Source organism: Pteropus vampyrus, unplaced genomic scaffold (genome assembly GCF_000151845.1).
Source record: "Pteropus vampyrus isolate Shadow unplaced genomic scaffold, Pvam_2.0 Scaffold123, whole genome shotgun sequence".
Classification (NCBI taxonomy): Eukaryota; Metazoa; Chordata; class Mammalia; order Chiroptera; family Pteropodidae; genus Pteropus; species Pteropus vampyrus.
Window position 1 is genome coordinate 2801685 of NW_011888904.1, and position 11451 is coordinate 2813135.

Here is an 11451-nt window from a genome sequence, read left to right on the forward strand (position 1 = left end):
GATCTTAATTCTGTAGGCAATACTCAAGTCTTTTCTGGCTGAGAGCAACACCCTACTGCCTTACTGAATGATGGAAACAGCTGAATGGGCTGTCTTCTGCCTGTTCATGTATTTTCATGCATTTCTGGGTTTGTATGTATGTTTTTTGATGATTGAGGTCACCAGAAAACTTTACATCATGTACCACTGGAACATGCGGAGTGACTTACAGTGCAAAGTGTTTCGAAGGTTTTTTCAGAGACAAAGGATCCATCAAGGCCAAAGAGAAAGATGGATGCGTAGGAGAGCATTCCTCCGAGGATGATGAGGTTGTTCATATAAGGGCTCGACATCTTTATCAGCCTGACAAAGATAAGGAGATACTATAGTTAATAAAAATGTTAATGTAGTTATTCCTTAGACAAACATTTTCTGACTATGTATATTGTTGCCAAGACTAGAGGGGGAGACAAAAATATAAGCCCTGATCTCCTCCACCACCTCCTCCTCAAGACTGTGCCACCTACTAGAGGCTATTTCCCCTCACTAAAGGACCCTACACTGCTATCAATTTCTAGTCATTTATTTTCCTTCCACCTTGGTCAAGTTCACCTACTACTTCTCCAGGGAGAGCTTATAGCATTAACTTCTTCAACTAATATTTTTAGTTTATACAAAAACATGTCAACAGGTTTTTTTTCGTTCTTTTTTTTTTTTTTTTGGCTAAGACTAGGAAGACATGCCAAATCTAGAGAATTCTACATTTACATTCAGCCGCCGTCCACGGTGAGGGAAAAGATGTGCCCCCTCCACTTCCTGTGCTGAGTGGACCAGGTCTAGGAGGCCTGTAGGTGAGAATTCAGGACTGCTCAGGAATATAGTCACCAGTGGTGAGTGAGCATCCACTTCAGCTGCCTGAAGCTTACACTGTCCCGTGCACAAAAAGGGCCACATGTTGGGTAGGCACACTTTCCCCCTCACCAGGTGATGAAGGTGGACAGTGGAGTCCCCATCCCCGCCCTCTACTCCTGTCTTCACCAGTTGGCGGTTGCGGGTATTCTTTATCCTTCCAAACTCTACATGCTTCTCTGTCACTCCCTTCAGAAATCCTGCTGTGGCTCTCAGCTGCCTAGCAAGCAGGATTGGGTTAGACAACCATCAGGTGGCTGGAATTCGCCTTCAGAGGTGCCTGGCTCCCCAGCACAATCCACTCATAATGTCGGGGTTGTAGGCACCCTGTGGTCCAGGTATTCTTTTGCGGTTTCAATTATGGCCAATTGTTCCCCGACCATTTTCTTTTGCATTATGCGGTTCTATTAGTCCTTCTACATTAAAAAATGTTATGTGTCAAAGTGGTAGAGAGATAAAAAGCCTGCTGTAATTTGTGAACCATGCATGGGCTTTTGGGTTGGGAGCACTGGGTCCAGTGTGTGGTCCCTGCCATGCTATAGAGCCACACCTTTGGCAAGGCAATCAGCTGGCTGAGTTTCCTCACTTATAAAAGCACAGATCACACTGCCCAGGGCACAGGTGAAGCTGAGATGAGACTGGGTTTCTGGATGTCTTTTTGCAAACCATGAACTGTAAAGCACCTTCATTTTTATTACCACAGGAAGCTGGGGAGGGGAGAGGCCAGGAGTTGGGCAGGCTTCCTGGAGAAGGGGACCCTAACAGATTGGATAGCATTTAGAAAGACAGAAATGACAGGGATTTGGAACCACAGTGACATTTATTCCTATTGCTTTGGAGGGTTTTTTTTTGTTTTCATTTTTTAACCTGCAAAGCCAGTCCACAAATTCGCATGGATGCCCATCTTTGGAAAGGGTAATGGCAATTTCCCCCAGGAGGCCAAGACAAAGTAGTTAAGGAATTAAAGGAGTTTAGTCTTATGATAGGGGCAATCACTGTTGTGATGGGAATTCTTGAATGGAATCAGACATTGAGAGCTGCCTGTATGCCCATGCCTGGTGCCAAATGCTCATTATTTAAGGTTTGTATGGAGTACACAAAGGTTGCTTCAATTTTTTTTATGTGTGGCAGTATGTGTGTTATTGGTGATAAATAAAATAAAACAACAGGTGAATAAATTTTTTTCTTGTTCTTCAGGAAGTAGGTTTGACTTAAGCAGTTGTACCAAAAAAAAAAAAAAAATCGATTTAAAAAAAAAATGTGAACTTCTAAAAGAGAATGGTTTATAAATAAAAAAAAAAAAAAAAAAAATCCCCAAAAAGAAAAACAACAATTACAACAACAAAATCTAGAGCCCCAAGTTCCTTCTTTGCAAACGGAGAAAAGTAAAACAATCTGTTCTCCTGGAATCAGGCTTCTTCCTGGCAGCCCTGAAGGTGACGCAGCATGGCTTCTGGGCATGATGGCAGAGCTGTGTTGCCCGTGGGTAGGCACTGAGGCCGTGTAGGTGATGGTCCAGATCTGAAACCCTGATCAGCCGCTCCCACAACAAGGCAGGAAGCTGGGTTCAAGGATTTGCAATGGAAACCAAAGAAGCCGGCCGTGTTCTGGAAACACTGCCACCTGGGGTGGTGGCTTGTTCTACTCACCAATGACTAGATTAGCTAAGTAAGTGAGCTGCTCTCTTCCTGAGAGTGAAAGGTATGTGTGAGGGAAAAGAAATCAAGACCAAAACCCAAGGGAACTTTTTCTGCCACACTCAGCAGTGTGACCTCAGACAGTGGCCCTTGTCACTGAGCTTCAGTGCTCTAATCTGTAATCCACTAAGCTTCAGTGCTCTAATCTGTAATCCAGAGAGTTTTCTGGAGGGTCAACCAAGATGATGTGGGGGAGGGGCTTCCTTGACTGCAACGTGCTATACGGATAGGAAATGGCCAGCCCTGAACTCTGTGATCCCCTCTGGCAGTGCTTCCCCAAGATGCTGGGGGGTGGAGTGGGGCAAAGACATTGGAGAATTCTGTCTTCTAGATTTCTCCTCCTGGACCACCACAAAGTGCACCAGTGTAGCCGAAGCTCTGAAAAGGCCTATGGACTTGAACTGTTTAACCCACCTTTCCCAAACTCATCTGACCAGAGGCTCCTATGCAACCAGCAGCCCTGTCTCTGTGTGTGTTTGCATGTGTATGTGTAAGTGTGTACACATGCTTGTGAAACATCTAATAACACCCCTACAACTGAGAGGCACACTTTAGAAAACGACCTCTCAAACTTCTGTGCCCCTTGAGAATCTGTCATGTGATGCTCTTGTACTTTGTAAGGTTTGTCAATTCAGAAAGCATAAGCCAGGTGGAAGGCATGAGTTGCTTACTTCTGATTCCGGTTCTTGATGTTGAAGAAGAGAAAAGCGCTGGCCATGATCATTCCCAGGATGGTGAGGGCAGAGAGGATGCTGTAGAGAGGTAGGGAGATCTTCCGGAGCTGCTCCAGGATGATGGTCTTGTCTTTTGGTGGTTCGGATCCTAGAAGGCCAAGGAAAAGACATCAGCTGAGCCCGGTGCACGGTCAGTCCCTGAGAGCATCTTTGCCCAGATGTCCTTGACATTGCCACCTGTATACCAACTCCATGCAGGACATGTCTACTTACCTGGTGAGTGGGCTCTGGTGGTTGGCCAGCCTGCCCAGCAGGAAGCCTTAGCTAGGACTTATTTCTTTCTCTAAATAGAATCAATAAGGGATTTGTGATGCATTTAATAGCCATTAGAAGACTAGAATTTGATTTGGTCTAATTACCCTGTTGAAAAACCATTGCCATTTATCCCCAAAGGTAACAGCAGCTTGGAAGGCGCAGGGCTAGGTGCTGTAAATGGATATCATTGGGTGTCACTTGGGGTGGGGAACTTGGCTTTGGCTCTCAACACATGATAATGACCACCCCTCAAAAGGGCGGGCACCTTGCCTGTCAGTTCCATGGAGATGTATATGTGCTCTGGCTGCAGATTTTCTGCCTCAAGGTCATTATGTTATAAAAGCTCTTTCTGGTTTTCCATTTTCATAGGACTTAATAACTGTGGGAGGCAGAAGCTACTGGCACATCTTTCCCTCCCTGCTGTACCAGGACTGGACCGAAACTGTGGGATTCCATTTCTCTGTGTGACTGCGGAGCGATCCTTGCTCATTCTTCAAGGGCACCAGGAACTAGGGGGAGCCCCAAGGGCTACAGAGCAAACTTATCTTTATGGATGGTGGCACGAATGTTCTGTTTTAGTTTTACCAGATACAGGCTGGCTTGGGAGTGGGGTGGCAGGGACTCCCACAACCCCTGCCCCACTTCTTAAAATTCCTTTCTCAGTTGCTGTTTCAGGTCAGGTTTCTGCTGTGGAATTGTGAAATGTGGGGGCTTTTCCCTCCAGTGGAGATGTGTGGAATCAGCGAGGCACCCAGGAATGGCCGAACCTGGGAGCCTGGGGAGACCCACCAGGGGTTACAGTGACGCCCTCCCTCCTCCCCCTGCCAATGACTGCGCCATGGGTGTCAGTCTCAGTTATGCCTCCTTTCCCAGGAGACACACAGAGGATGGGCAGGTGTTGTAGGGGTTGAGAGCTCCCCCAAATATCTGTGTTTAAAAAACTCTGTTAACGAGTTCAAATGGTTTCGAAACATTCGGTGGAATTTGAACTATCTAAATAGTCTAGGGAAGTTTCCAGGTTCTAAAACAGCTAGGAACCTGCTGGCATGGTGAATGTAAAGCTTTAAGCAATTCCTAGTAAAGTAACTTTTTTTCTTAGGCGAGGCAACCCTTGGTTGACCTCACAAATTGCAAAGACCTTGTCAGCTTATAATCTCTTATTTTTTAATTTTTACGCCTACAGCACCTGGTCTTCCTAGGTGGTCTCCCATCCAAGTACTAACCAGGCCCGACCCTGCTTAGCTTCTGGGATAAGTAACATTTTTAAGAAGTGCCTTCAAGGATGGAAAGTCAGGGCAAAAGCAGACCCAAGGGTGATAGAGGAAACACCATTTCTTGCTTCCAAAAGTGAAAGCTCAACATCTGGAAACTTCTTCCCCCACTTTTCCTCCCCCTCCTCCCACCTGTAGCCTGAACCGTATTAGGCTGGCTCAGGTGCCTGCTGGCTCCCAAACACAGGACCCATCTTGGGGGCTTCCATGAGTTCTTGGCTGGAGATAAACTCCTCTCTGGCACTGAGAAAGGGGGTGAAGTTTGAGTAAAATGATATATGACAACTATGACCACTAGTTATTTGTGTAGAAAAAACTTCAGAAAATTGACAACAGTTCCTCCTCCTTACTCCACTTTCTCTTCCCTAAAATAGCAGCTCCCAGCGTTGCATCCTAAGAGGTTATAGAAGCCAAATTGTCAGAAGTGTTAGTAACAGCAGCAGCCCTGAGTTTTCTTTCTTGCTCCTCACCCAATCCATCCATTCATTATTCTACCATTCTTCACCATTTGTTCATCCATCACTATTCCTTCACTCATCATCATTAATGATGACTGATCGTCATTAATAATCACCGTCTAACTATCAGGCCTGGTGCTAGGCACCAGAGGTTCAAAGATAAGCAAGACACAGTCTCCGTCCTCAAAGAACTTAAACATTAGTCATATAAGAAGAAAAAGGCAATAATAAGTAATCATGTTTACTGAATGTCTACCATGAGCTAAACTCTTTATAGAGATTTTTTTTTTCATTTGATCCACTCCAAAATCTCACAGGTAGAGAAGATCATTCCCATTTTGGGAGGTTGGGAGTGGGCAATAGTTTTCTAAATGTTAAGTGGCTTTTATGGTTAGTAAGTGGCAAAGATGGGAGGACTTGAACCCAGGTCTGCTTAACTCTAAAGCCTGTTCTCTAACACTACGCAAGCTGCCTCCCATGACAGTGTCCAGGTGGTTGACGATGTCAGGCACAGGGAGGCCTGAGCAGAAAGCAGGAGCAGAGTGCAACTCCACCTGATTGAGTCAGGAAAGGCCAGAGAAAGGAGAGCTGAGCCTTGGAAGATGAGTAAGTTGGCTGTTCACCAGGAAGACAAGGAGGAAAGGGCATTCTGGGAAGAGAACCTGGCAGAAGCCAAGGCATGGCAGTGTTTTGGCACATTTGAGGAACTGCAAGGAGTTTGGCTGTGGAGATCTGAAAGAGGAGGCAGAGAAAAGAGGCCTTGGGGGCCACATCATGGAGTGAGGCACCTCATTGTGAGCAATGGGAACTGTGCAGGGCTCTGAGCAGAGGTGGGGCACTCAGCATGGCATGATGACAAGGATGCTTTGGCTGCTGAGGGAAGAATGGACTTGAGGGGGTTAAGACTGGTTAAGTCCATCCACCCACCCATCCATCCTTCCATCCATCCATCATCCATCCATCTATCCATCCACCCACCCATCCACCCACTACTTCACCAACTAATATGTTCACCTGTTCATTCATTTTTTCACCCACCCACTTATCCACTCACTGATCAATCATGTATTCACTTTTTCATTAAATATCATTGAACCTCCAACATGTGCCAGTCCGTGGCTGGTGCCAGGAATTTAAGGTCAAATAGGATCCAGTCAGGAAGCTCATGGTCCAACAACCTAGAAATTTCAATGCAAAGTGATAGCGGCCATAGGAAAGGCAGAGACGAAAGACAGTGGAAGCCAAGAGAAGGGAGCCATTAACTCAGCCAGGGGGTGCAATCAGGGAAGGCTGCACAAAAGAGGTGCTATTTGATCTGGTTCTAGAAGCTGAGGAGTTCTCCAGCAGCAGAAGAGAGGGAATGGTCTTCTAGAAAGAGCAGCAGGTGGAGAGGCCTTACTATTAACTCAATGAAGTCCTTTTCCAGAGGAAGAGACAGAGCTCGATTTAGCTGGGCCATGTTTAGAAAGAATTACTCCTGGCCATCCTCTGGTTTAAACACAGATGCCTCAGTGAGAGTCAGCACTCATGCAAATTCCAGTGACCCATCCCAGGAGCTGGAATCCAGCCTCCACGTGAGTGATGGGGACCCTGTGCTCAGTGAGTCAGTATGTGTTGAGAGGAAAGGATAATCCCTCTTTCCCATGAAGCCAAGGACTTTGAGCTTGGCCCCAACCCTTAGATAATTTTGAGGCCTGGGGTTAATTGAGTAGGCCCCCTCCTCCAAGAAGCCCACTTGCCTTACCTTGGAACCTAATGGTGTCATTGATGATCTCCAGTGTGTCGGCCACAGCGTTGTACTCTCCCACCTTCACCTCCCTGCTGTCTGTGGGGAGCAATAGATAGTGGCTGGTTAGATCCGGGTCCTGTGTTTGCGTCTGGGTGCTCTTGTTCCAGCTCTTGCTCCCTCACAGGCCCTGGCTATATTCTTGCAGGCTTTTCCTTTCACCAGTGCCTCTTCCAGATAGAATTACAAAACTTCCAACATGATCTGGGCTGGAACAAACACTCTCTCACACTGTCTCATAACTGGTCACCCATCCTTTGCTGTACATCTGCAGATGGGGAGCCTACTTCCCTCATAACTGCATTCTCTGCCTGTTACCAAGTCCTTCCTGGTCACTGAGCTGAATGAGCTCTCTGTAACTTTCTCCTGTCATCTGGCTCTGCCCTCTAGGACCACACAGACCACCTCAGCTCCCTCTGCCTCAGGACACTCCTTGAGATTGAAGACAAAGACAGATCATGCCCCTGGTGCTAGTTCCCAAATCCACCTTACTAAACATCATTTCTACTTCCCACACTATCCAGGCCCCTCCTTGGACCACACTCTATAACGTCACTGTCTGCTTGATGGACTGCACCGTAAAGGACTAACTAATGTACTTTAGGCATGACCTGGTCAGCAGCAAGTAGAGGGGACCATCCCCACCTTCATTCTGCATATTATATTCCTATTAATGTATTCTGAGGTGGAATTAACACCTTTCAGAGTCTACATTGTTCTGCTTTGTCACACTGAGCACAGAGTCTCCTTCATATGCACTTGTTCCTTAGTTCATTCATAGGTACTTGTTTGGGTGTATTTTTAGACCTAAGTGATGCATTTGAATTTACCTTTATCCTTGATACTATTCGGCTGGTGGGTTTAGGTCATTGTTTTGGTCATCACCAGGGATAATGATGATGATAACTGGATCAGAGTGTTGGCAGGAGAATGAAGAGTGGGAATTAGATTTGACAAAGGTTTCTTTTTTCCAGGTGAAATCTGGACAACTGGGTGATCATTGGGTGGGAAAGATGGGGAACAGAGGAGTTAAGCAAGTGACTGGGCAGCTCAGGTGCCATTGAATGTGCCGAGCCCCAGGTGTCTGTGGATCAGCAGGGTGGAGCTGTCCTTGGTTCTGGAGTCAGCGGAGAGACCTGAGCTGGGGAGACAGCGTTGGGGCCATCAGCATGCAAGCTGGGAGTGGGAGCAGGGGGCAGGGAGGACACCCCCAGGGACAGTGCTGAGTGAGGAAAGGACCAGGGGCATAATCCTGGGGAGTGCCAACCTCTGGGGGCGGGCAGAGCAACTGTATTGTAAGGGGACTGGGAAGGAGTGACCAGGACGCTGGGAGCAGGATGCTAGAAAGTGTGGGCATTGTAGAAGCCAAGGAAAGGGACAGTTTCACAATGGAGCTGGCCATCAATGTCACATGCCACTGAGAGGCTGGGACAGCAAGTTCCTTGAGCCAGGAGTCAGTGGATTTGGCATGTGGGGGATACTGGTGACCACAGATAAAGCAGATCGAGGGTAAGGTGGGGTTAGAGATGGAGACCCAAAGGGAAGGAGTGTGAGAGTAGAGAGTGGAGCCCCCAGGGCAGAGCAGGCTTTGACGGGGTTGGGGAGTGGGCAGGGAGGGACCGAGGGAATTCACCGAGCCCCGTGGTTTGCCTGGATCTGTGCTAGGAATTTTATGCGCCATTCCTTGTTCAGTTCTCACAATTGAGAAGAGTAGGTGGTTTTAGTCCCACTTTACATATGAGGAAACCAAGGCTCAGGTAGGTTGTGGCTTTGCCCAGGGCCCCACTGATACTAAGAGCAGAGTCCTAGGTTCAAACCTCAAACTATTCACACAGCCCATGCTCTTCCCTGACGTGGGGCTACCTCGATGGGATCCCTGAGAGGTGACAGTTTTGTGCCAAACTGGCCATTCCATGGGCCACGTGTGCCTCTTGAGTGTATTAACTGCAGAGAGGAGTGCCTACCTGCCTACTCACAGAGCAGGCGGGTCCTCAGAGCTGCAGATCCCAGTCCTCAAAATTCCCAGAGGTTTTAAGGTGACATGACAACAAGAATTCCAACTGCGCACCCAGAGGAACTGCGTGCTGGGGCTCTGGCTCTAAGTGAATCTCTTTGTAGAAATGCAAGTGCACTGCCGGTCCCTTATAAACATTCAGGAAATGGAACAGAGAATCCCAGAGGCCAGCCCCACTTCTGCTTGTGTTCCTTTGACCATGGCATGGAAAATAGGTCTGAAAAAGTCACTTCCTTCTCCTGCAAAGGTCTCCTTGTCATTTGGGGGGCATCACACTGTGCAGGCGGCTGTCGCTTGCCTGGGTCCTCCAGCTCCTAAATGTCACATTAGCAGACTCTGCTGGGAGCTCCAGTATCCCTGCTCTGGTCTTTTGAAGTCTCAACCCCAATCAACTCCTGCCCCTTAGAGGAGAAGGCCCTGATTTATTTATTTGGTGTGGGAAGGCAGCACATGAAATATGCAGGCTGATCGGAACAAATCATCAGGAGGCGGGAAGCAGCGTGGCTGGCTCCCCCTCTGTGCCCCCAGCCACGCGGCCCACCCCTCTGACTCACACACCCTGCTATATGTCCCATGGCACCAAAATAATACTTAGCTTCCCACCATGACCATAATCATCATAATCTCTCCCTGGGGGCAGTGCTTGGAGGCTCATAGGCGCTTCATACCTTCCTGCATTTAACGCTCATAGCAAACCATGATTTGGGCATAATTCATCCCAGGGTACAGATGAGGGAGGAGCTTCGCATAGATTAAGTGCACACTCAGAACCACGTGCTGGGCAATGACCAAGTGGGCACCTGAACTCAGAGCACTTTCACCACCCATACTGAGCAGGGCTTCCAGTCATTCGGCCCACATCTATTGAGTGCCTACTGCATGCCAGGCCCAGCTTGAGGTATTCCACAATAAAGAGCCCCTCAAAAATCAGGAGCGTAGGTGGTAGAAGATTAGGTTATTTCCTCAGCCCTCACCAAGGTGGCCCTGGGCATGTGTGCTGGAGGCTGGAGATACAAAGAATTAAGGAAAATATCGTAATCTCTGACCTTGTAGTTTAGTGACTGCAGCATTGCTCAGCGCTGCCAGGGAGGTGAGAGTTATTCCCATTTGCAGACAACATTCCCCTTCTAGCCCACGCCCTGTGAGCAGATGGCTGTAACTGTAAAATGGGAACTTTCAGAGTGGCTGTGAGAATTGGAGAGGAGAATACAGGCAATTTCTGGCTTGGGGCCTAACTCAGAGTAAGTGTTCCACAAATTATAGTTGTTTGAGTCATGATAAAAGTAACTGAGCTATTTGCTAGGTCCCCAAATACTCCCTGTTTTCTTACTGCCATCTTTCCCCAGTGGTCCCTCTGCTTGGAAGGTGGCTTTACCTTCCATCTACCAAACCAATGTGTCCAACCCTACCCACTTCCTCCAGGAAGCCTTCCCTGAGTACTGTTCCTCCCCTCCGAGCACTCCAGTTGCTGTGGGCTCAGGGCACTGGGTGACAGACAACCACATGTGCCCAGGCCTTAATTCCTGCTGGCCAGTTGGTTCCTGAGTGGAATCTGAAATCTTCCTTCTGACATTCTGGGCAGCATACAATCTTGTCTTCTGCACTCTGTGCAGGGCCCCTCCTGGGTCTGCAGGTGGAAGGATGGTCCCCGTGTTCTTCCATTCACCTGCGGCCCAGCTGGAGGTGATTGTGATAGACACCCGGTACTTTTAACTTTTGACTCCTGAGCTCATTGGAAACTCCATTATGCTAATCACTCATTTGGATACAGTCCAGCTTTGCAGTCTGTAGACCAGGGGATTTTTGGATAGACTATAAGGATCCATGGGGGCTCAGGAGGTGGGAGAATTGAGCAGGGGGAAAGAGACTGCAGCATGGGGTCTGTCACTGGCTGGCATCTAAGCCCTGACTCACTACATGACCCTGGATAGACCACTGCCTTTCTCTGGGCCTCAGTTTCTCCATCTGCAAACTGCACTGTAAAGGTTCCAGTGGTTCCCAGCCCTGGGCAGACATTAGAGTCACCTGGGGAACTTCTAGACAATATAGATGACTGGTCCCAATGTGGACCCATTGTATTAGAACCCCTGGAGGACGGAGGGACGGATCCTGGGTGGCGGTATTTTTAAAAGTTCACTAAGGGACCTTAATGCATAGCTAGGGTTGAGAGACACTGGATTACACTGACACTTTCTATTCTTAGAAGCTAAAATTTACTGTGAAATAATACTGGTTCTCTGTTGTGGGCAAAAAAGAATTGTTCTCTTTAAAAAGTGCATTCTTTATTTCAAATAGATTTGGATGATATGTAAAGAAAATAAGGTCCTCTCCATGAAAATTAGGCTGCC

At 47.7% G+C, this 11451-nt stretch overlaps 1 protein-coding gene across 1 annotated transcript in view; it reads right to left on the reverse strand.

The window, feature by feature from the left end:
* Positions 1–11451, reverse strand: part of GABBR2 (gamma-aminobutyric acid type B receptor subunit 2) — a 350397-nt gene that overhangs the window by 82097 nt on the left and 256849 nt on the right. Inside the window, exons 9-11 of the mRNA XM_023534233.1 lie at positions 7048–7128; positions 3257–3407; positions 210–342 (exon numbers count right to left, since the gene is read on the reverse strand). Of these exons, the coding sequence (XP_023390001.1) occupies positions 210–342; positions 3257–3407; positions 7048–7128 (365 nt within the window). The remainder of the gene's footprint in view (positions 1–209; positions 343–3256; positions 3408–7047; positions 7129–11451) is intronic.